At 45.8% G+C, this 22,165-nt stretch overlaps 1 protein-coding gene across 1 annotated transcript in view; it reads left to right on the top strand.

Annotated features, from left to right (window-relative positions):
* Positions 1-22,165, top strand: part of ETS1 (ETS proto-oncogene 1, transcription factor) — a 121,476-nt gene that overhangs the window by 4,078 nt on the left and 95,233 nt on the right. Inside the window, exons 2-3 of the mRNA XM_074936520.1 lie at positions 7,765-7,847; positions 13,613-13,751. Coding sequence (XP_074792621.1) covers positions 7,765-7,847; positions 13,613-13,751 — 222 coding nt within the window. The remainder of the gene's footprint in view (positions 1-7,764; positions 7,848-13,612; positions 13,752-22,165) is intronic.

The following is a 22,165-nucleotide window of genomic DNA, read 5'->3' as shown; positions in this document are numbered from 1 at the left end:
TTCCCCTGCCCCCGTCCTATCCCATTCCCATCTATCAGTGCTTCTGAGGCAAAGGCCTGGATGGGAATCCTTTTAATTTACAGAAAGGGAAAGACAGAAGCCCACCAGTTCTATTCTGCTGCTGTGCCCATTGCCATGCTCTGTGGGCACCGTAAATGGCCCACCAGCCCTATGCTGCAGGGTATTGAACCTATGGGAGAGGCATGGTCTGAGCATAGCACTGTCACCCAGAACTAGACATGGGCTGAGTCACACAAACTGGATTGAAAAGCAGTGTGCTTCATGGAGAGGACATTATACTGGAGCTCAGAATACTTGGCTTCTATCCCTGGCTCTATCACTGACCTGCTAGGTGACCTTGGGCAAGTCACTTAATTTCTTTGTGCCTCAGTTTCTACATCTTTAAAATGGGTATAGTAATTTCTAAGAACACACACAAATTGTTATTTCAAAAATAAATTAATTTAGACCATTATATATATATATATATATATTTATATTTTTGTGACTGTCTTTCTGCAAAGATGTGTGTTAGAGCTGGTCAAAACTTGTTTTGGTGTGGTTTTTTTAACCCTAAGAAATTTGGGACAAATCATTTTTTGCTAGCAAGCTTTGTCACAGGAAACTTTGCAATGAAATTATTTTAATTTGACCATTTTTAATTTTGATTCAATTTTTTTGAAAACTAAAACTGAAGGAAAAATGCAAGTCTAAATGAAACCAAAATTTTCATTAGTTTATAAATTTCCCATCTAAAAATATAGTTGAAAATGAGATTTTTCCCTTTGGGAATTTGTGTACTGTTCCCTTCTATTGGTGGAAAAGTTTTTGTGTGTATTTTTGTGTTTGTGTTTTGGTTTTTTAAATTAATTTTGGGGTTTGTTTGTTTGGTTTTTGTTTGCAAGTTGAAAATTTTCAACCAGCTCCAGGATTTGGTATTTCTTGAATAACTCGTTCAACTTCTATGGGAAGTTTGCAGGTTGACTTTGTTAATCATTATTTGTGTATGGGATTGGTCGAATAATGACATTTAACAAGCTTCCTTCCTCCAATCAAGAAATAGTAACAGGAGAATAAAAATAGAGTGTATGTCTGTTCAAATAATAGCAAAGGTATTCTACTAGGCAATTCAACCAAATGTTTGTGAACACTTCTTTTTTTGGAATAGGTTTCAGAGTAGCAGCCGTGTTAGTCTGGATCCGCAAAAAGAAAAGGAGGACTTGTGGCACCTCAGAGACTAACAAATTTATTTGAGCATAAGCTTTCATGGACTGAAACCCACTTCATCAGATGCTTGGAGTGAAATACTGCTTTCTTTATTTTTCACTCCATGCATCTGATGAAGTGGGTTTTAGCCCACGAAAGCTTATTGCCCAAATAAATTTGTTAGTCTCTAAGGTGCCACAAGTCCTCCTGTTCTTTTTTTGGAATAGTATTCCCCCAGCTTTGGTTCTCGGTTACTGTGGTATAATTCCATTGCTATCAGCGAAGTTACTCTGCAGTTACACCAGTGTAATTGAAGGTAAAATTTAGTTCAGCTAAAAGTTGCCTGAGTGGCCAAAAAAAACCATCTAATTGTATCTACAGGAAGTAAACTCCCAGGAACACGAAGAATTATTTAGGGCCGTATGAGAGGAAACCAAAGGGGGTGGGGGGAAATATAGCCTGAATATCAGAGATACCTGTTGACAGTGAGATGTATTAGGCTGTGAAAAAAATTCCTACGGGAAGAGGTGGAAGCTCTATCAGCTGAGTCCTTAAAAATTAACTTGGGCAAAGCACTCAGGATCTTCCTTTCTGCAGCCATGCAAATACTCCTGCCACCTGCTGCTCTCCTTCCTGTTCCATCCCAAGGGCTCATTCCCTCTGGGCATAGTTTTGGTAGGTCCCTATGAAGATACAGAACCTGCTCACCTGCCTTCCTCTAAAAGATCTTCCCTGGTCCAGGTGAAATCTCCCCCAAATCACCACACGCTCCTTAATGTCTGCTTCCTATCGTGCACAGCAGAAGGATCAGTAAGCTTAGCTTGCTAAGATAACTCTGTCACTCAACGTTCATTCACCTCGTGTAAGAACATCAACTCTGAAGCCTCATCTAAACACAAAAGTTGTACCCTTTAACTATGCAGCAGTGCTAAGTAGACCAACCCACCCCTTTTTGTGGGTACAGTTACACTGGTATAAAAGTACTTGTCATACCTCATTTCCATATGAGAAGGGGAATTTCCTCCCCCCATTCAAAATTTCTTTTTGCTACTCTGCCATTTTCCAAAACATCCTCAACTTTGGAAAAGTTACAGACTGGCAAAAGGGAAAAATGCAACTGCAAAAGTGGGTGGTTGTGGGGGGGAACAAACTTGGACACTTATTTTATTGCTCCCACTTGCAAAATGGAGAAAAGGGGGAGCGAATAAACATTTTAAAAACTTCATTTTTTTTTGCAAAGTAACCAAAACATGGTTCCTGTTTCATAAGGTTCAAAATGGTACAACTTCAAAATATTGATTCCCCTTCCCCCCTTTTAACCAGCTCAACAACATACAGATCCTTTGGTATAGATCAAATTTCAGTGCTCAGTTATCTCCTTCAGTGTAGATGCAGATGGCTAAAAATATTGGGTGAAATCTTGGGAGTAAATGTCAAAACTTCTATAGACTTCAGTTGGGTCAGGAGTTCGCTCAGAGGGTGGCATATACTGCCTCACTGAATTTTTTGAGCCTGCTCATAGATCATGGATCTGGATAGGTTAGGGAAAGGAAGTCAAACTTGGGGTATGTGATTGGTGACCTAAGTCACATGGTATGTCTGATCCCTAATTGGGGAACTGAAATCTTTTTTGGCAGAAGAAAAACATATAGCAGCACTCTTCAAGCTCTGATACCATGGTGAGGGGCACAGTATAAGTCCTGAATAGACTCTCAAATAAAAAAACAAACAAACACCATCCTTGTTGTAAAACTACTGAAGCCCATATTGTGGCCCATGGTGGCTAGGAGCATTTAATTAGTGCTATGGGATGATCTGAGTGAAATGCAGTTTTGCCAACCCTGGTGACTTTGTCACAAGTCTTGAGATAGTTGGTGTTTTTCTTAAAGCCCTGGATTCTAGAGTCATGAGAACTCCGCTTACTTTTTTGATTTTGTTAAATGAAAGCTGAAAGTTGCTATTCCTCCTGGCCACAGAGGAAAGCTTGAAAATATGACCCAAGTGTATACCAAAGGCTCAAAAACCAGAAGGCAAGGAGAAAGAACCCCATATGTACGTGGCTTAAAATTCTCAGGATTTTTGTTTATCAAAAAAAAAATCTTTTTTTTTTTATTTTTGGAGCCCAACTCATGATTTTTGGATGTTTGGAGCTTGTAATGCGAAGTCACACTTAAGAACATCACATGTAACCTTGTCTTGGGTGTCAGTGTTGGTTCAATACTATTGGAGTGCTTGCAAATTCATAACCCCAGGACTGGCCACTCCTGGCTGTAGCCGGCAACACTCAGAGTGTAGCACGTTCCTGGAAGGCTCAAACGGCAAAGGTAACTAGAGAAAAATGCAAATGATATTCAGTGAGCGATGAAATCAGTTCTTGAGCGTCTGTGTGGTTGAGAGGTTGTTCAGGAAACATTTTCCTGTTTTGCTAGCTGCAGAGCAAGGAAAGGCAACTTCTAGTGAGTACTACTGTTTTAATCAAATGCGTCTCTGCTCCAGGACACACGCGCATTACTTAAAGGGTCTCTGTAGAGACAGCTTGAGCCCACTGATCTCCGATTTCTTTATGCCTTTGTTTTGCAAAGTCTATTCTATTTTGGGAAGTGACCTGTTTGGCAATGTCATTTTTACCTTACAGCAGGAGAGACAGAGACCCTGCCAACATAAGAGAGTTGTACCAGTTTAAGGTTAGGAATCTGTCTAAGCCAAACCACAACCGCTCTGAAAGAGGGGATCTGGGTGGGCAGGATGGTTCAAACTGGGATTTGCATCCGTTTAGCTAAACCTATTTAAATTCACCCCATTAGTTAAACCACTGCAACTTCCTCATGTAGGAAAGGCCAAAGTGTTATTTCGATCAAATCCTCAGGATGTGTGAGCAAACCACTTTCTGATCTTCTCACAGTGGAATTTTTCAGGGACAGTGCCCTGGTCTCCTGATCCCTGTTTATTGGTACCTTGCTCATGTTGATGAAGAACCTAAAGTGCCTTAATTTATGACCATGATGACTGGTGAGACACCATGGCTGATCACTTATAACAGTGTTCAGCAATGAGCTCCAGGGTGCTTAGCTGTGAGGCAGTCCCGGACTGGAAAAATGGTGGATAAATCTCTGAGATACCAAGTCATTGGAGTAATCCAAGTGAGGGGTTGGACTGATAACTAGATACAAAATATTTTATAGAGCTGTTCAGGAAATGATTTTTCCCATCTTACAAGAATTTTCAGGATTCAAAAAAACTTTGTGTCCTGAATTGTGATTGAGAAATCAAAATTTCAAAACTTTTCACAAACACCTGAAAGAAAAAGAAATTGGATTAGGTCAATCAAAATGTTCCTTTCCATTGTGACCATTTCTCTTTGTACATTTTTTAAATTATGAATTAACTTACTTTTTGAAAGTCATTTTCAACCAAAATCAGAGCTTTTCATTTAGAAAACACTGAAATAGGATGTATTGACACTTTTGAACCTCTTTTTCCAAAAATTTTCGAAAAGAGAAATTCATCAAAACTGACCCTTTCCAACAGTTTTGATTTCAGTGGTGTTCACAGCACAAAAAAAATCTCACTGTAGCAATCTGTGTGGAACTTAGAGGGAGGAACACAGTTTGCTGGAAGGAAGAGTTGGGAGGATGCACCCCTCTTGGAAGTCAGTCTATGTGCACATGGCTAGAATATCAGTTGCAACATTTCTGTAAATGGTTCTGTTAATAAAAAGCCCTTTTAGTTTTACAAGTATGGAGTCATGTCATGATGTCAGTATTGCCAACCCCAAATGTTCAAAAATCATGAATCAGGCTCACCAAAATATCATGACATATTGGCTTTAAAATAATAGATTTTTATTTGCCTTCAGCTTTTGGAGCCTCTAGGGTGAACTGGGGTCACATTTTGAAGCTTTTCCCATAGCCACGAGGGATAGGAACTGACTTTTTATGTAAAAATCCTTATTAAAAACAAATTTGGGGGATTTGGTTTTTCATCAGAAAACAGAATCTTTCACAGGAAACTTTTTTTTTGGGGGGGGAACCCTTTAAAAAAACCTTGCATTGAAAAAATTGGCATATTTTGACCAGCTCTAGTTCAAAATTCACTTATGACACATGAGGGGGAGTGGAAGGAACTTTATTGTTGCATGTAAAAAAATTTGTTTTTCCAGTTTTCTGTTAAATTTTTTAATTCACAGTGTGGAGGGGAAAAAAACTTATAAGGAAAGCTATCCTAAAAATCCATTATCTCTAAATTATGGGGTGACACAACAAAATACAGGTGTTTCATGTTTTGGTCATTTCCTGCATGTTTTGGTTGCTGGAAGTCAAATACTAGCAGGTATGAGGCTGAGTTGAAAAGTGTAGGCAGATGAATGGGGTGGAATGGGGAAAGGCCAGAACTTTGACTCCTCTATCTCACCGCTGGTCAGACAGTGCAGAGCAGATTACCATTTGCTGCTGCTGTTAGCCGACAATAGATTACTATCTACCCCTCAAAAGCAAGGGACAAGCAGGGAAGAATTGTGTCTTGAGTCACAGCACCTTTTAGGGATAGTGCAGATTAGGCACAGCTCTGAGCAAGACAGAGAACATAAAGTGCAAATCAGGAGTAAATCTGAAGTCAAGGGAGAATAGGGTTCAGTGTTTCTAGTTACAGTTGTCTAGCTAGACAGTAGCGCTTGGGGTTTAAAGAAATAGAATGACACATTCTCCAGAGGGTGATGGAGTCGCTGCCTTCTCAGGGTGGAGACTGTTAAAGCAGTGACCGCTGTTCAGCCTGTCGTGGCTGAATGGGTTTGTTTTAAATAAATAAATTTATAAAAATAATAATGCAGTCTGGCCCTGCCTTATTTCCTGCAAAAGAGCCCTGCGAATCTCTGACCACTCCCTCTTTACAGTTTCCTTCCAGGCAAAAGGCTCTGTACGTGGGGGAAGTGACACTGAGTACACACATATCTCATGCTTCACATGGCATGGAAAGCAAGCTGGCCCTACATTTTCTCCTATGAGTTTAATCATTGCAGGGGAGGCTCATATTTCCTGCTTTATTTGCACCTACATAGAGCCAGGTTTCAGCTCCTTCACCCCAGCTCTGCAAAAGGTCCATAGGGCAGGTAAAAAGTCTTCACAGTGAACAGCACTGGTGCAAGGGGCTAGTATATACCAGACACAGCAGTGGTTCTGCACTATCCTGACAGAGCTCTCAGGGGAGGAGGAGGAACTGGAGCGGACTTTGTACCTTGGAGATTTTCCCACAAGGACTATAACAATGTGTCAGAGGGTGTAACTTAGAGCAGCCCTCAGGGAGAGTCTGACCTTTGCTAGAGGCTAAACTGGCTTCACTATTGCAGCCCCAGATGAATGTGCTCCGTAAAGAATAGGATACATGTACATTAAATATAATATCTGTGGCTCAAAGAACGAAGTGCATTTGATACATGGGCCAGACTCTGATCTCTGCTACTGTGAAGCAGTGTAATATCCAGAGTAGCTCTGACTGCTGTGATATCACCTGAGATTTGTGTGTACTGCTAATATATAAATATCAGATCGTTAGGGTTGGCTGTTAGGGTGGTGCTAAGGAGTTGGACCGTGCAGTGGCTGAGCTGAAGGTTTCAGTCCAGTCCTCTACCGGATGGGTGTCAACGTCATAAGAACACCACCACAACTGGACCTAAGGCTCTGACCCATTGACTTCAGTGGAAATACTCCCTTTGACTTTAAGGGGTGTTGAATTGGGCTACAACTGGCTCCCTCAGCAAAAGCCTTAGGGAGAAGGGGCCCTGGAGAATGAGCAAGCTGCTGTCTGCCCTCTGGAGCTGGTCCCTCAGGAAGATGTCTGAAGCCTGTGGTTACACGGCAGGGCGAGGGGAAGCTTTCACTGCTGTTGTCTGTGGGCCTAGGCTGTCAGTCAGTCTGGTGCCTTTTCACAGGGGCTGGGTTTGCCTTGTGTTCTAGATGATACCTGACTGTGCCACAGTGAAATCAGCTCACTTTCCTCGATGGGGAAGGCAAGGGAGTCACTTGCCATTCCACCTTGGTGCACTGCAGATCACAGTCTGAATGGCCCATGCTATGAACTTCTGTGTGTGTTGGGAGGAGGACACTGGGCCTTTCCCTCTTTCTTTCCTACATGGAAGCAGGTCATCCCCACCTGGAGGGTAGAAAAGGAGCCTGTCAGCATAATATCTCTGCTGACTGATCTCCATTTTCATTGGAGATCACTATGGATAGTGTGTGTTGGATTGGGCCCTCTGTGTGAGGCTATTTCTTCACAGGCGTAAGCGCCAATCAAAACTGGACTAGGTAAGATCCTTGAAAATATACTGTAGGGAACGCTCCTGTGTTGGTCATGGGTGCATGGCGGGGATAAACTAACTGACCTAATAGGTCTCTTCCACCTCTGAACCCCAGTTCTGCCACCCTTCCTTGCATTGAGGTCAATAGGACTTACTTGTGTGAATAAGGAGCCTTCTTATGACTAAGGACCTAATCCTGCAACCCTATCTCCTCTGTAAGACAAGGCTTCCTCAGCAGTGCATCTAATGATTCACTTCTGTTTCTGTAGGTGTCTCTGGGATGATGAGTTACTACATGGACACAACCATTGGAAGCCCAGCCCCTTATCCTCTGGCCCGTCCAGGAGTAACGGTAAGGAAGGATGTTGGGTTATTTTTCTTTTATCCCATAGGAGTTTGGCTCAGCATTGCAGGACTCTGGAGAAACTCTGCTTGGCAGCATGGACAGGCTAATGCCAAATAGTTGAGAGATACTGTTTAATTCAGAGACGCCATTCCATGTTCGGTTCTTATCCTGACCTTATCTGAACCTCTTGGCCTTGCAAACCTGAGCTGGACATAGGAGCAGAAATTCTTACACGAGTCAGAGCAGAAACATTAAGATAATGACCTGTGATGTAACCGTGCCTCATCTTCCAAAGCTGGCCCTAACCCAGAGTCTTATGGCCTCCATGGACGAATGCACATGGAGTGGGACAGGGCTAGAAGCAGCCCAGCTTTTTCAAATGTCCGACAAAGTTTGATTTGAGTTTGGGTGAAGGTTCTAGGCCAGATTCTGTTCTGCTTCTTGAGAGGAGGTGGGGGAAAGGTGGTTTTAGGTTTATTGGAACAGGCCGAGGGGACCTTATATGCAACATAGAACACCCTGGCATGGCTGACTATGAATGGCTCCACAGTCCAGAACAACCAGAGCACAAAGCACAGCAGACACTTGCCAGTCAGCCGCTGGCACACGGCAGTGGCTGGCACATAGTAATAACAGTGGCATAGGGGGATCATATAGAGTTGCAATCTGTTCCTGAGCTGGGATATTCTGTTTCCTTTGTGCCGATGGAGTGGGGTAAAGAGGCTGCTGCAGAGGCCAGAATCTAACCCTTTACCTCAGTGTCTCTAATATTTCTACCACAGAGGCATAGATATATACCTTAAAATTACATCAGCAGGCACTCATCCATCACAGTGCCGAGCACAGTATAAGAACCTAGACAGGGAACATGAAAGCTGTAGATTTGGGATGGGGATATTAGGTGCTAAGCAGAGCTGGTTGGAAAGTGGAATTTCCATCTTGCAGAAAAGTTCAGTGTTTTGATTTTATTTTATTTTTTTGATCCCCAAATGGGACAAAGTTGGAATAGTGAAAATCTTCACACAACAAAAAGTTCTGGAAAAATCTCTGTTCAGGAAACGTAAAAATGAAACTATTTGATCACTTCAGAATGACATTTTTAAAAAAATATATATATTTCAGTTTCAAACTATGGATTTGAACCGGGGCTGGGTGGGGGCGGGGAGTTGTTGCCTTGATGGAAAATTGAAGAATGTAACTGAAATTGACATGTTTCCCCACAGAAAATCTTTCATCCCTCCACTCCGCCCCCTCCCCCATCGCCAAGAAAACTACATTTTATTTTATTTTTTCTGATTTGGGGGACATTTTTCTTTTTGGAAAAATTTCAATCCGCTCCAGGGATCAGATACCTCAGAGCTCCACTGACCTCCGCCCGGTTTTAGGAGGAGCAGAGTGGGAAAGAAATGGTTAACATTTAGCCAGTGATGGAGAGAACATGGCTTGGCAGGGGCTGGGACAAGGTGTGCGTGGAAGAGACAGGCGCTCTGCAGATGCCTGTGTGCTGGCAGCCCTAGGGATGGCTGAAGGCAGGGAAGGAAACTCTCCTTCCTGTTATCGCAAGTGACGACATCGGTCTTTCACACTGTGCTGGAGGTTACCTGGCTCATCCCGCCTCCTCCTCCTGTGCCCTAAACATGCCTTATTTGAATGGAGTAACCCTGTGGCCAGGCGTTAACCCAGGACCCTATCCTGCTGCCATTGGCACCAAAGAACTTGTTGCTGTGAATTTCATTGGGGGGAAGCGTTTGATCGATTGGGGTCAAACGCTTGTTTACTCTGATTTTGCATCTTAGATTTACTTACTATTAAGGACTGACTCCTGGAGTTTATTCATTGCCCACACTCCTGTATCTGGGCATGTGCCATGGGTCTCAAACTCGGTCCTTCTTGTGCTCCTTTTGTTGGAGAAAGAGCCGGGCTCCAGGCCACATATAGCTGTTGCTAGCTGACTACATCCCCTATTCCTTGGGTTCATGTCTATTGTGCATCTTTGGAGCACTAAGGTGCCCTGCAGAGCTGCATGCCAAGGGCCCAGTCCTGTTAAGTCTTACCACCTGGCATGGCTTCTGCCGGACCACGCTACTCATGGTAGTAAGCACTGTGCCAGAGAGCGTTTGTTGGACTCGGCCCTTCTGAGGAGAATCTGCAGCCACTCAATACTCTCACTGGGGCAGATGGCAGTCCTATGCGTGGAGCAGCTCCAAGATTTAGGGTGGCCACTCATGCCTTCCCAGAATACTGGGCATTCCCGTACTTCTGAGAATGGTGCGACCCCATCTCCGTGACCACGACTCCGCTGGTGTGGCCTCACACACATGGTGGAATGCCATTTTGAAGAGTCCTCCATCCTGCCCCTGCTGGTGTGTCCACATTGTCTGGGTTTGTCTAAGGACCGGATGGAGGACAAACCTTAGAAAAACAGGACTACCTGGTTTAAAACTGGCCCAATGGCCTGCGTAACAGGATCAGACCCCAGTGCTACAGGAGAGGGTAATATTATCCCTGTTCTGCAGTTTGGGAGTGAAGTCTCATAGGGGGAAAGTGACTTGGGTGATCCAGGTTTGTTTCTGTCCTCTGCCATAGGTTTCCGAGTCCCAGCCCAGCGTCTTAACCACAAGATGTTCCTACCATCAAACAACTCTTCTCTATTTTTGGTAGCTGCTTGTGGAATTTAGCACCATATTTCTTTTCTCTTATTGCCTCTGGCCTCCTTGTCCTCCTCCTTTACCCTTTGTCTCTGGCTCATTGAGTTCCCGACAGCTCAGGGCTAAGATCTCCTACTGACTGTCAGCTCAGACATCCTCCTGTGGTCCCAGAGTGTGCAGAGCTAGTGGTAGGTGGGTCTTTGCTGGAGAGACCCTGATCTCTTAACTTTCCTCCTCCTCACCAGCAAGAATCTCCCTGCCAGCAGATCAAAGTTCTCTGGGAATATGGTGCATGTCAGCCCACCCGCTTTACAATCTAGCTATGTAAACAGGCCTGGTTCTCTTATCTTGAATAATGGCAGTGTAATTGTATTGGGCTGGGAAGGCTCCATTGTGCCCATTGCTCCTGCTATTCACACCCTCTTGCTCCCACTTAGATGTGGCCTCTTGGACAGGCGCGTGGGGGCACATGTTTATAGTGGGAGCCCGTGGGAGTAACTAGAGGTCCATCAACCCTTGCCCATTTCAGTCTCATTCTATGACCTCACTGCTTCTTCAGAAACCCCTTCCAGCGACCATTGCACTTTGCTAGGAGAACTCACTCCGCCACTGGCAACCGCTGCAGGGACTGGGGGAGGAGTATGGGCACTGCAAGTTTTCCTGATAGCATGTGAGGGTTTCGTGTGCATAGGTAAACTGAGGCACAGAGTGGGGCAATGGCTTGTCTGAGGTTGTACAGCAGGTCAATGACAGTCACGATGAGGAGACCTGTCTTCTAGACCTCAGCACCTCCCATTCAGAGTCCGAGGTTTGCATTATGTGTTGGGTCCCCTTTGAAATGACATTGGTGACTAAATCGAAGGCAGGGATTCTGTCACGTTGCAAAATAACCAGATATAATAACACAGCTGGAAACTTCTCCAGTATCCCTGGTTGGAGGATTGGACTAGACCCTCCTAGCCATCAAGTTCTGTAATGCCTAATCCTGATTGATACTGAAGTCATTGGGAGGCAAGGGGGCTGAGCACCTGGGACCGGGCCCATATACCCTTTCAAAGAGCTTTGCAAACAGCCATCCTAGCCCTGAAGCACAAGAGTGATGGAGGGCTGACTTCGGCATTGTGTCTCGGTGACTAGTCTCGAGTCCTTTATCTAGCCTATTTTTGAGCCTCTGCAGCATTCTCCAGCTGAACTATTCTTATTGTTTCCAAACTAATCGTTCCTGATGTCACGTCTAAAATTATCTTCTCCTTCCTGCAACTTCCTACCATTGCGGTGTCTAGCCTGCCCCCCTGCTGCACTGCCCTGAGCCCACCCACCTGCTCTTTTTGACTCTGTCCAGGCTCACAATGGCCCTTTTCCCAGAAGCTGGCTGAGCAATTCTTCAATTGTGGCTTAAAACTGCCGGTGAGCCTGGAAGAATGTGTTCTTGGTTGGCTCAGTGCTGCTCCTAAAAACAGCCTCATGGAATGAAGGGGGTTCCACGTTCCCTGACATCACCAGTTCAATGGGTCCCTCCCCCCAATGCCTTCTTCCCTGGAACCTGCCATCACTCTGAGGCATGGACAAACCATTGTCCTTATAATAAGCTTATAATCACCAGGGGCTCCTAGTTCCTCGGAGATGGGTTACATGATAGAATTAAAACCACCCTGCCTCTCCCAGAAAACATACTCTGTGGTCCCAGCAGCGTGTAGGGTGGAGACGATGGGTCAAGACCAGCTGGCAGGTATGACCACTGAGTGCCTCTCCTGAGGAAGGGGGCTGAGCCTTACCCCAGCTGAAATAAGGCTGCTCTTCCTTTGTGTCAAACTACGCTTCCCTCCTTGTATCATTTTTGCTGGTGCAGCTGCACCTCTGAGCAGAGGGAGCACAGATTGTATGCCCTCCTGTTTCAGGAATGAATGTGGCCCCCAGCATTAGCAAAGCTCTAATTGGTGGTGTCGTGAAATGCACCGGGCTAAGAAATACCAAGCGTTAATGCCCAAACAAAGCAAAATGCTGGGTCCCAAGATCTCTTCTGAACATGTGTCTTCTGCAGACAGACCATCCCCAAGAAGGGAATGAGGAAGGGATATTTGTCCAAATGTTGTTATCTTCAGTGTCCTGAAATTCAAGACAAGAGACCGGTGATCTCTTAACTTCTGACAACGTCTCATGCCAGATTTTGGCAAAAAGGCCTTTGTGACCTTCTAATGACCCAGCTTGATACCCAGCTGAGGTGCTTTTGAGATGAATCATTCTACATGATACAGTTTCTCTCTCTGAGTAATTCTCATATTTTTAGGGTTAGTTCAGGTGGGTCCAACTTTTCAGATGAGGTCAGGGCCAGGTTTTCAAGGGCTTAGCACCCTCGGTCAAGGCCAATCACCCAACATGCCGAGCTGTTCAAAATATGCTGCCCAAATATCGAAAAGAGCCAGGTGCTTTGGAAAGAACTGACTCTAGTAAAAGAGAATGAAGAACGGCTGTTAAAAGGCAGCAGCTTCCTGATGGTTCCTGGACTGAGGTTGTGCAAATGAGGCCATAATCATGGGCAAATATAGAAAGGGATGTTATCAGCCAGTTTCTGGCCCCAAATATCAGCTCAGTTCTCCCCCATGGGTGAAGAGGGGCGCAGCTTGCACCTGTGGGCAACAGAGTGCTGAGGAGAGAGATTTCTGGGAGAGGGCCGCAGATAGGTGCACAGCTGCTGTCCATTGGGTTTCTGCTGCCTGCTTTAATTGGTAGCTATGGATCCCCACTAATTGGAGCCTGTCTTGGGCTGTGGTCTGCTAATGAGCAAAGGGCGAACAATAGATGTTTTGGTGTTTGGATTCATGTCAACCTTAAGCTTTGCATGCTGCATTTTCCAAACCTCTCAGGCCTGCAGAAGTGGGAAGGAAAATGTTCTGGGCTTTCCAGTGAGAGTCCCAGAACATTCTGCATCCCTCTGGGTTTTTGTTTCCTTTTTGTTTCCACAGCCCCAAACAAAATAGCTTTTTATTTGACTCCAGATCAAAATGTCTGTTTTGAAGTTTCTCCTGAAAGACGTTTTCACGAGACTTTTTGGAAGGAGCGGTTGGGCTATGTTTTGAATAGATCTGCTTATCAGCTGATATCTCTCCCTTGTAATTGAGGCAGGGTGCTGCCAATCCCTACGAAGATCCTTGGATGAGCTGTGGCTTTCAGTCCACCTGCTACCAGCAAAGGATTTGCTACCCAGTCTGGGATGAGTCGGCAATTCAAGAAGTGCCCACTGGCTTAGAACGCTACAACTCAGGTAGGCCCACTTTCTACTAAAAGATGGGGGATGAGTTTAAGGTGCCTTTGTGAGCATGGGAGGGATTTTATTTGTGTCCTCTGTAGGATTCGGCAGATGGCTTACATCTAAAGAGCAGCATTCTGGGTCTTCGGGAGGAGAGCTTCTTGGGGGAACTTTGCAACCTCCTGGTCTCAATGTACTAACTTCCTCTTTTACGGCGGTGCCTATAGAAGCCTGTTATCTGACCCCGGCTAGGCTGGGTTGAGCAATAAATTACTGCTTACTGGACAATCTTAATCTTAATGTTATCTTGTTATCGTTCCCACCCGCCTCTCCCTCTGGCTTCTGCCATGGTCTTGTCTTGATATAAGATTGTAAGTTCTTTGGTACAGGGGCTTACTTTGTTCTTGCTGAAAGAACTGTACAGTGCCTAGGCCAATGGAGCCTCTAACAGGGGTTCCAGGACTGCAAAAGTGTGTGTGTGGCAGGGGGGAAGGGAGAGGCAAGCAGCCCCTCAGTCATGCCAACCAGCTCTGGTCAGGGGCCAACGGGTGGGGGGCTGAACTCCATGTCTGTCCTGTTGTTATGTCCCTGCTGAGTTCAGGTTCTCAAAAGGTGGGGGCGGGGGCGGGGGCAGGCATGGCCACCCTGCTTAAAAAGCGTGTGTAATACCAATACTATGTCTAGCGTGAGTCTGTCTTGCTACGCTCTTCTGGAGTGAACATTAAACAAACAGAACATTGTTACTGTCTCCCTCTAGTGGCGATAGACCTACGAAGATAAAAGCCCTAGTATTATTTAGAGCAATTAGAGATTCTCCTTTTAGCTCAAGAGGTAGAGGCCTGTGTGTGGGGAGACAGGGTTCTATTCTCCCCCTTGCCATCTGTGTAGCTTACCGTGGAGTCTGTCTCTTGTGACGTAGATGAGTGCTAGGGCAAGGATTTGGACTCCTGTGAAGTGATGTTGCTGGAGACACCCTGGCCCCCTCTTCTTAAGAGGGGACTGGAGGGGTGTATCTGCCTGGTACGCTCTAGTATGTACATATACTTCTGTTCCATGCTGGATGGAATTCCAGGCCTCACTGCTACAAGATCCTCATGTGGTCTTTGCTGACTGCAAAGAGGATTGTGCACTGAGGAGCAAGCCGAATATGAACAGCAGGTCACATCCTCTGTGATTCTGGGCCTGGTTAACAGAGTTGGCCCATCCTCCACCTGGACTGACTTCCTCGCAGATTGTTTTAGTACATAGGAGTGGGACCCTGGGACTCCTGAGTTCTGATTCCAGTGTCAAGTTAATGATGCTGTGCCTGAGTTTTCCCCATCTGTAAAATGTGGATGACCTCTTGGGGATGGTGTGAGGAATAATTGGTGAATGCCACTGCAGAGGCAACAAGAAGGCAGTGTTGCCAGGTGGATAGAGCATGGGACTTGGACTCAGGAGACCTGGTGTCTATTCCTGGCTCGGCTGCTGGGTGAGTTCCCCTGTGTCTCAGTTTCCCCATCTGCAAAATGGGGATAATGATACTGACCTCCTATTCTTTGATATCTGCTGATGAAAATTTACATAAGAGTGAGGGAATATTATTAAATTCAGCAGCGTTTCCTTAAGATGGCTTCATAGCCAAAGGTCTTGGTTTCCTTTTTTGTGAATGGAAGTATTCTCCAGCTAGGACCACAGTCTTTCTTCTCCTCCTCCCCCATAGTTCAGAACCATCTGTTGCAACTAACTCAGAGGGGAAGGCTGTAGTCCCACTAAAGAAGGCTGTCGTCCCTCTCGTGTACCATCATGCCCATCTGCTGTCCGCAATCTGGTCTTGTCCGGCTAAGCGATGAGCTGTGACTCCAACTTTACTACCAAATTCTTCGCTTTGTGGCTTGGCTTCGTGTCCTCCCTGCTCATTTCTGTCTGTCTCATTCACATGTGTCCTGTCTGTCAAAATGATTCTGAGCTTTCGGGGGCAGGGATTGTCTTTGTTTTTTATTGTCTGACCAGCATCTAGAACAGTGGGGCCTTGATCAATGATTGAGGTTCTTAGGTGATACCATACTAATTGCTCTCCCTCGAACATGACTTCAAGAGACCAGACTTCCACAGAAATAACACTGAAAATCAGGTGGCCCTTCCAGGTAAAAGTGTCAAAGCACTAAGAGATCAGTGAGTGTCTTCCCCATCACCGGGTCTCTGTTTGTGGCTTGGAAGCACCTACCTACTTGAGCCCAAGTTAGAAACAGACAAGTGACCAAGTGCTTGTGCAGAACCTAGCCCCATGGGGCTGTGATCCTGACTGTGGGTCTTTGTGTGACACTGCAATACAAGTAATCATTTTTAGCTTTTTTCTTTTTTTTTTTCCCCCATCCTCAAACAGAGCATGAGATTCTCCAGTTTATTCATAATTTGAAACTCATTACAAATTTAATCAAAGACTAATTCTTGCTCTGTAGATTGTTCAGACGGGGAATACAACAGTCATATCTGCAGTTTGTTCCGTCTCGTGTCACTAACCGGCACAATGTGAATCTCAGATTGTTCATGTTCACCCTGAATACTTTCAAAGAGGAAGGATTGCCCAGTGGGTTAGAGCACTTGTCTAGGACTTGGCAGCCCTGGTTACACAAAAAGTCTGTGGCAGAGCAGGGGAAATCACTTAGCTGCTCTGTGCCTCAGTTTCCCCATCTGTAAAATGGGGATAATAGCTCTGCCCTGCCTCCCAAGGGGGTCATGCAAATAGATACGTTAAAGATAGGCAGATGATCACATACGATGATGCTGCAGGGCCAAATAAGCATTTAAAATAAAATTCAGACTAGGCAAAAGTGACCCCTGGCAAAAAGCCAGTATGAGGTTATGGCATCATTTATGTCCCAGGTAAGCCTATCACGTGCTGTGTAGGTTTCAGCGCTGCATAGGGCCTGTGCTGGCCCTCTGTCCTTTTCACCCACTGTTGGCTACATAAATTGGCTGGCTGTTCAGGGAAAAGCAATGAACCCACATGATTAATGCAACAAAACAATGCAACAGAGCTGGTGAATTTTACAATCAAGTGTATCATTCATAATTCATTCTTGGCAAATATTCAAACATTTCAACTAAAAATGTTTGCTCTGTGTGTGTGTGTGTGTGCACGTGTGTGCGCGCCCGCGCGCGCCAGCAGTCGTAGTAATGAAGCTCAAGCCTTGGTATGTTAGCAGGAGGCAGGCTGTGAATGCGGTTGGACTCAAATTCCCTTTTGTATGCAAGTGAATATTCTCCTCATTTCTTAATTTGGATATTCGCTCCACTCTGTGGGTGACCTGTCTGACCACAATGCTGGTTCTCTGCACTGACAAAATCTGTCCTCGCGGCATTTGGATGTACTCGAACGTCGGCAAATCTAGTAATCTGGAAAAGTTTTGTGTTTCTCTTCTTCTCTGCGAGAATGTACTCTCCAGGGAGCAGAGTACCTGGGACCCAGCCCTCCAATCCTCCTACAGGGTCTGTGAAATATCACAGCTGCAGGACTCAAGGCCTGATCCAAAGCCTGTTCGAAATCAATGGAAAAACTCCCATTGGCTTCAATGGGCTTTAGATCAGGTCCTTAATGGAGCAGTATCTGTAAAAGAAATCTGATTTCCCCTGGCAGGACCTCTGATAATCTGTAGGGGATTCTTCTCTTCAATTCTCTCTACTGTACTTTAATTTTATCTACCTTTTGGCTTCTTTTCTTTTATGGTGTCTTGCCTTTATGGTCTAGAAGAGTTTCTAATTTTACTTGAGAGGAAACCCTTATTTGTATATATCGCTCCGCACTTTCATTTCTGCTCCTCTGCACTTTGGTTACACATGCAGGTCCTACACTGTCTTCTAATCTCTTTATGGATAGTGGAGGGGAGGCTATTTTGTTTTGGTGGTCCTCGTGTTGATAAAAGAAACAGAAGGAAAACCAAAGTGTAAAAATGTCCCTTTGTGATACAAAACTGCAGCTTTGCTAAAAGTTTCAGGCTCGCTTGCACTAACAGAAGAATTTTTGCCTTTGATGCTAGAGAGAGTTTATTTACATTGTGCTCTAAGTCAGATAAGATTATGGAGTGATATGAATAGGGTAAGCGTGACTTGGAGTTTAACTGGACCATAAACATTGGGGGTGGGTGGGAGGAGGAGTTATGTTTTAAAAAAAAATGCAAGAATTTGCAACTGGAATGTTGATCGCTCTTTTTGCATCACAGAGATGCGAGAGCGTAGCTTGCTGCAGCTGGGCGGAGTGTTCTTGTGCAGAGTGTCAGGAAAGGTTTTCTCTTCTCTGGTTGTGAGCCTTAAAGTGAACGGCTCATCTTGAATCCATGGTGAACTTTCCCAGGTGTAATGTACCTACTGCACCACTTGCTCTGTCTGCTCAGGCAAGGGGAAAATCAAGTGTTGCTAAGGAATGAAGTGCAGTAACAGGCTTTTGAGGGCCTAGGACTGAAATTTTAGGACATGCTCCAAGTCAGGAGTCAGAGTAACAGCCGTGTTAGTCTGTATTCACAAAAAGAAAAGGAGTACTTGTGGCACCTTAGAGACTAACCAATTTATTTGAGAGTGAGGCCCATAAGATGAGTTAATTCCCATGGGCTGATGTAATAGAGAGGATGGCTTGTCAGCACGGAGGGGCCTTGGCAGAGCTGGGTGGGAGCTCTAGGAGTGGAGTAGCAGGGTGGGGTGTAGTTCAGGATTGAAGACTGGAATATCAGGATGGGTGATTGAGGGGTGTGTTTGGGGGTAGAGAGAGGCACAGGATTGGAACAGCAGGGGATGCCGCAGGTCAGGGGTAAGGTGCATTGAGGGAGGTGGACGGTGTGGGGCAATAGAATGGTACTGCAGGACTGAGGTCTATTTACTGTGTCAATACCCCCAAGACACCTGCCAGCTCATTATGTAATTAGCCCAGGCTCTCCGACTCTCTTCTATAAGCATTACATTTCCAAACAAAAAGGGAAACAGCCCCAGCAAGCTGTCCCCTGGTGCACGGAAACCCGCAGTGGTGGAGGAGGATCCAAATCTGCGGTCTTGCAGTACAGGTGGGCAAGTGGGAGTCAGAAAAGTGAAATCTCTACTCGTATCATGGCCCTAAACTTTATGGAAAATCAGAAAGGTGATTTAACAGTGTCAATGTTTGCAGTGTCGGGGGCCTGAGCCTTCCTGCCTTTGCATGAGGGTCTCTGCACCTGGCAGGATTAGGCCCCTGGGAATTGGCTCCCCTTGCATTCTGAACAGGTGCAGGAGTGGAGGGATCACCTGACGCCCGCTGAGTGCTGTCTTCATAGGATGACTAGCCCAACCAAGTGCAGGGCAGACTGGGGATCCCTGTGAGCGCATGGGGGCGTTGCCCAGTTTCTGTCTGAGACTTTGGTTTGGATCAGTCAAATTCTCGTCCAGGATTTAGGCAGCCAGGAAAGTAACTGTCTCTCTGCAGAAGAAGCTAGCTTCTGCCTTTGTCCTAATCTGGTTCATCATTGTGATGTGGCTCCAGGGACTCTCAATAGGATACAGAGCCCTTCACTTTTCTAGGTCACCGGTATGAAGGTAGGCAGTAGCAACCCTCTGCTGTGTTCTGTGTGAAATGGCAGTGAACCCTTGCCGAACTGAGAGGCCTCCACACATCCCAGAAATCTGCCCCCCCCCACTGGCATTTTATCCAGCTTCACAGAAGATGGACGTATGGTTTGGAAGCGTGTGACCCCTAGAGGGGTAAGTTGAGGTGGAATCTCGCTCTACCATTGCCCAGGATATACTGCTCAGTGGAATGAAAGATGCCTTCAGTCTCCCCAGTTGTCAGCCTGGTGCCATGACTAGCACAAAACTATTGGAGAGGATCTGAGGGCAATATTCAGATTTGGGAACTGAAATATTTGTGGCAGCATCTTCTGTAGCTAGGGATATTTCAGTGTATATTTCATTATACACAGGTGAGAGAATCTTGTTCTTAATGGGAGAGATGGCTGAAATGACTTTAGTTCAGGAAGAGGAAATTTTCATGAATCTTTTTGTGCTGCATTCAACAGATCCTAACAGCGAGGTGTGTCCCCCTGCAGCTCATACCTTAGCATCACTTCATTAAATTGCTGAGGACAATGGGCCTGGGTCCCCTGTTTGTTCAGCAATAAATGAGAATAAAGGCTAGCCTAGGAGGTGACAGAAATAGCTGCCGAGAGCTTGATTCTTCCCCCCTTACTATGTAAATGGTCCCATTGTTTCCAGTGAGGATACTTGCATAAAAGATACTGTCCACCATGAATGTGGGGGGAGGCAGGATAAAGGCTTTGATGAGCCTCATAAATAGGCTTTGAAGGATTACACACACCCCCCCCCCCATGAAAAAATATGTCCACGGTAAATAATCAACATTTACAGATGGGCTAAGTACGAAACGTGCTGCTTTAGAAAATTAGAGTTTGACTTTAGGATATTTGCTTTGTATATTTTGACAGATGATGTTGATCATTTTGTGTTTTAACAGTTATAAAGCTTTAACTCTTTAATGACTGTAGACATTGAGATTCAAATGACTCTGACTCCCCCATTGTCTGATTTCCCCCCCCCTTCCCCCAAAATCTAAAAAGATAAAAATAGAAAAAAATACTTAAACTTAGATACCTGCCACCATTAGGACAATAAAAATGGAATTTTGCCACACCTACTCAGAATGCTCTGCTGGTTGTCTTGAAATGTTCTGCTGAGTCCCTGAATGTTTCTCGGACCTGCCCCACTGGCCTGGAAATCTCTCTCCCTGCTCTTACTTGCCGTAATTCCCACTGTGTCTATCAATCTGCCCTTTTGTGCTCAGATGGGAACTCCAACAGTTTGGTGCAGGTTCATCTTGTGCTAATGGCTGAGCTGCTTCATCCCACCAGCCTCTTCATTTCCCCCCTTCCCTCCACCTGCCCTTCCCAAATCACTCAGCTGTTCTGCTTCATCAGTACAGAGGAAGCCAACAAAATTGATGGGGTGAGGATGTGATGCTTCGGAAGGGTGCCCTTGTCCAGCTGTCTGGAGCCAGGCCTCATCTTGCTAACCACTCTAGCCACCTGAATGTTGCACAGGGTTCCAGGTCTTGCCCTGTGCAACCCTTGAGGCAATCAGAAACCCTCTTTCCTGACTGATCGGACTTGGGGGGCTGCAGCAGAGCAGTGTGTGACCCCACATGGTGTGTGTGACCACTGCATGCTACCAAGCTGGCCTTTGTTATCGGAAACTGTCTTATTCCCAACTGCTGCTCCTGGGCTGAATCCTCCGCAGAATGGAGCTCGTGCTTGATGCAGCAAGGGTGGAACAAGCTGTCTCTGTGCCACCTTTCCGATCCCTGTTTATAGGGCTGCCGGAGTGTGAAATTGTCCCTGGCTGCTCTAAGTTAGCTGGCTGTGGCAGACCCTTAGAAACTGCTCCACCAGCTGAGCTCTGGCCAGAGCTGGGCCAGTGCAATGGTACTTCTGTGGCATCTACTTGTTAGAATCCAAGGAGCTGGGACTGAGGTGATGGATAGTAACCCAATTTCAAACTCTTCTTGCCTTTTAGAACTCAGTGCTGAATGCAGGTGGGGGCCTAGTCCTAACGGCTGGCAAAATGTCCTGTATTGTCCCTCCCAGGACCAAGGAAGAACCCCTGATTTCTCCCCCCACCCCTCATACACACTTCGCTTTGCTGTGCTCTCCCCTCAGAATCAGGCAGAGGAAGGGCTTGTGGCTCAGGAATGAGAAATAAATTCACTGGGACTGCTCTCAGCTGGGTGACTGGGGACTATGAGGGCTCCCCCACAAAGATCCCGCCTCCGTGGCTCCAGATCTGATCTCTAGTGGAGCTCCCCCGAGGAAGGCTCTCTTTGTGTGCATTTTCTGGGCTGTTTTCCAGGCCCTCTCTCAGAGGAAGGGGGACGGGGAAGGAGGGGAGTGAAGGCCAGCATGGCTCAGCCCCCAGTGGCTTCTCCAGCTGCAGCACGTTTTCGAAGTGACGCTTTAAAAAAAAAAAAAAAAAAAAAAAAAAGCTCTGCATTTTTCCATGTACTTTTATCCTATTTTTAACGGCAGCCTCCTTCCCTTTCTCAGCCTCCTCTGACACTTGTCCCCCATGCCCCCAAATGCCGCTGCCTCCCCCGCACGCTCTCTGCAGAGATGAATGGGCTGCTTTTCACAGGGAAAGGGCAGGGCTTCCCCTGGACCATCCCTTCCGTGGCTCCTCCAGCAGAGGGGGTGGGGTGGAATGGGGCAGAGAAAAACATAGGGGGCATTCAAGGAAGACAGGTTGGACTAAGGGCAGGGGAGATGGGAGCTGAGGCTATTTGTTCACTTCTAGACAAAGGAAGGGAGTGTATTTGCATGAAATTCCCTGCAAAGCTGTCCCATCTCTCACTCTCTTTCTCTTTCTTTCCTGCCTCCTTTCTCCCCCGCCCCACCCCTCCTTATTCACTGCCACCCTGTCTG

The sequence above is a fragment of the Natator depressus genome, chromosome 22, assembly GCF_965152275.1.
Source record: "Natator depressus isolate rNatDep1 chromosome 22, rNatDep2.hap1, whole genome shotgun sequence".
Classification (NCBI taxonomy): domain Eukaryota; kingdom Metazoa; phylum Chordata; order Testudines; family Cheloniidae; genus Natator; species Natator depressus.
This window is presented reverse-complemented; position numbering and strand designations above follow the sequence as displayed.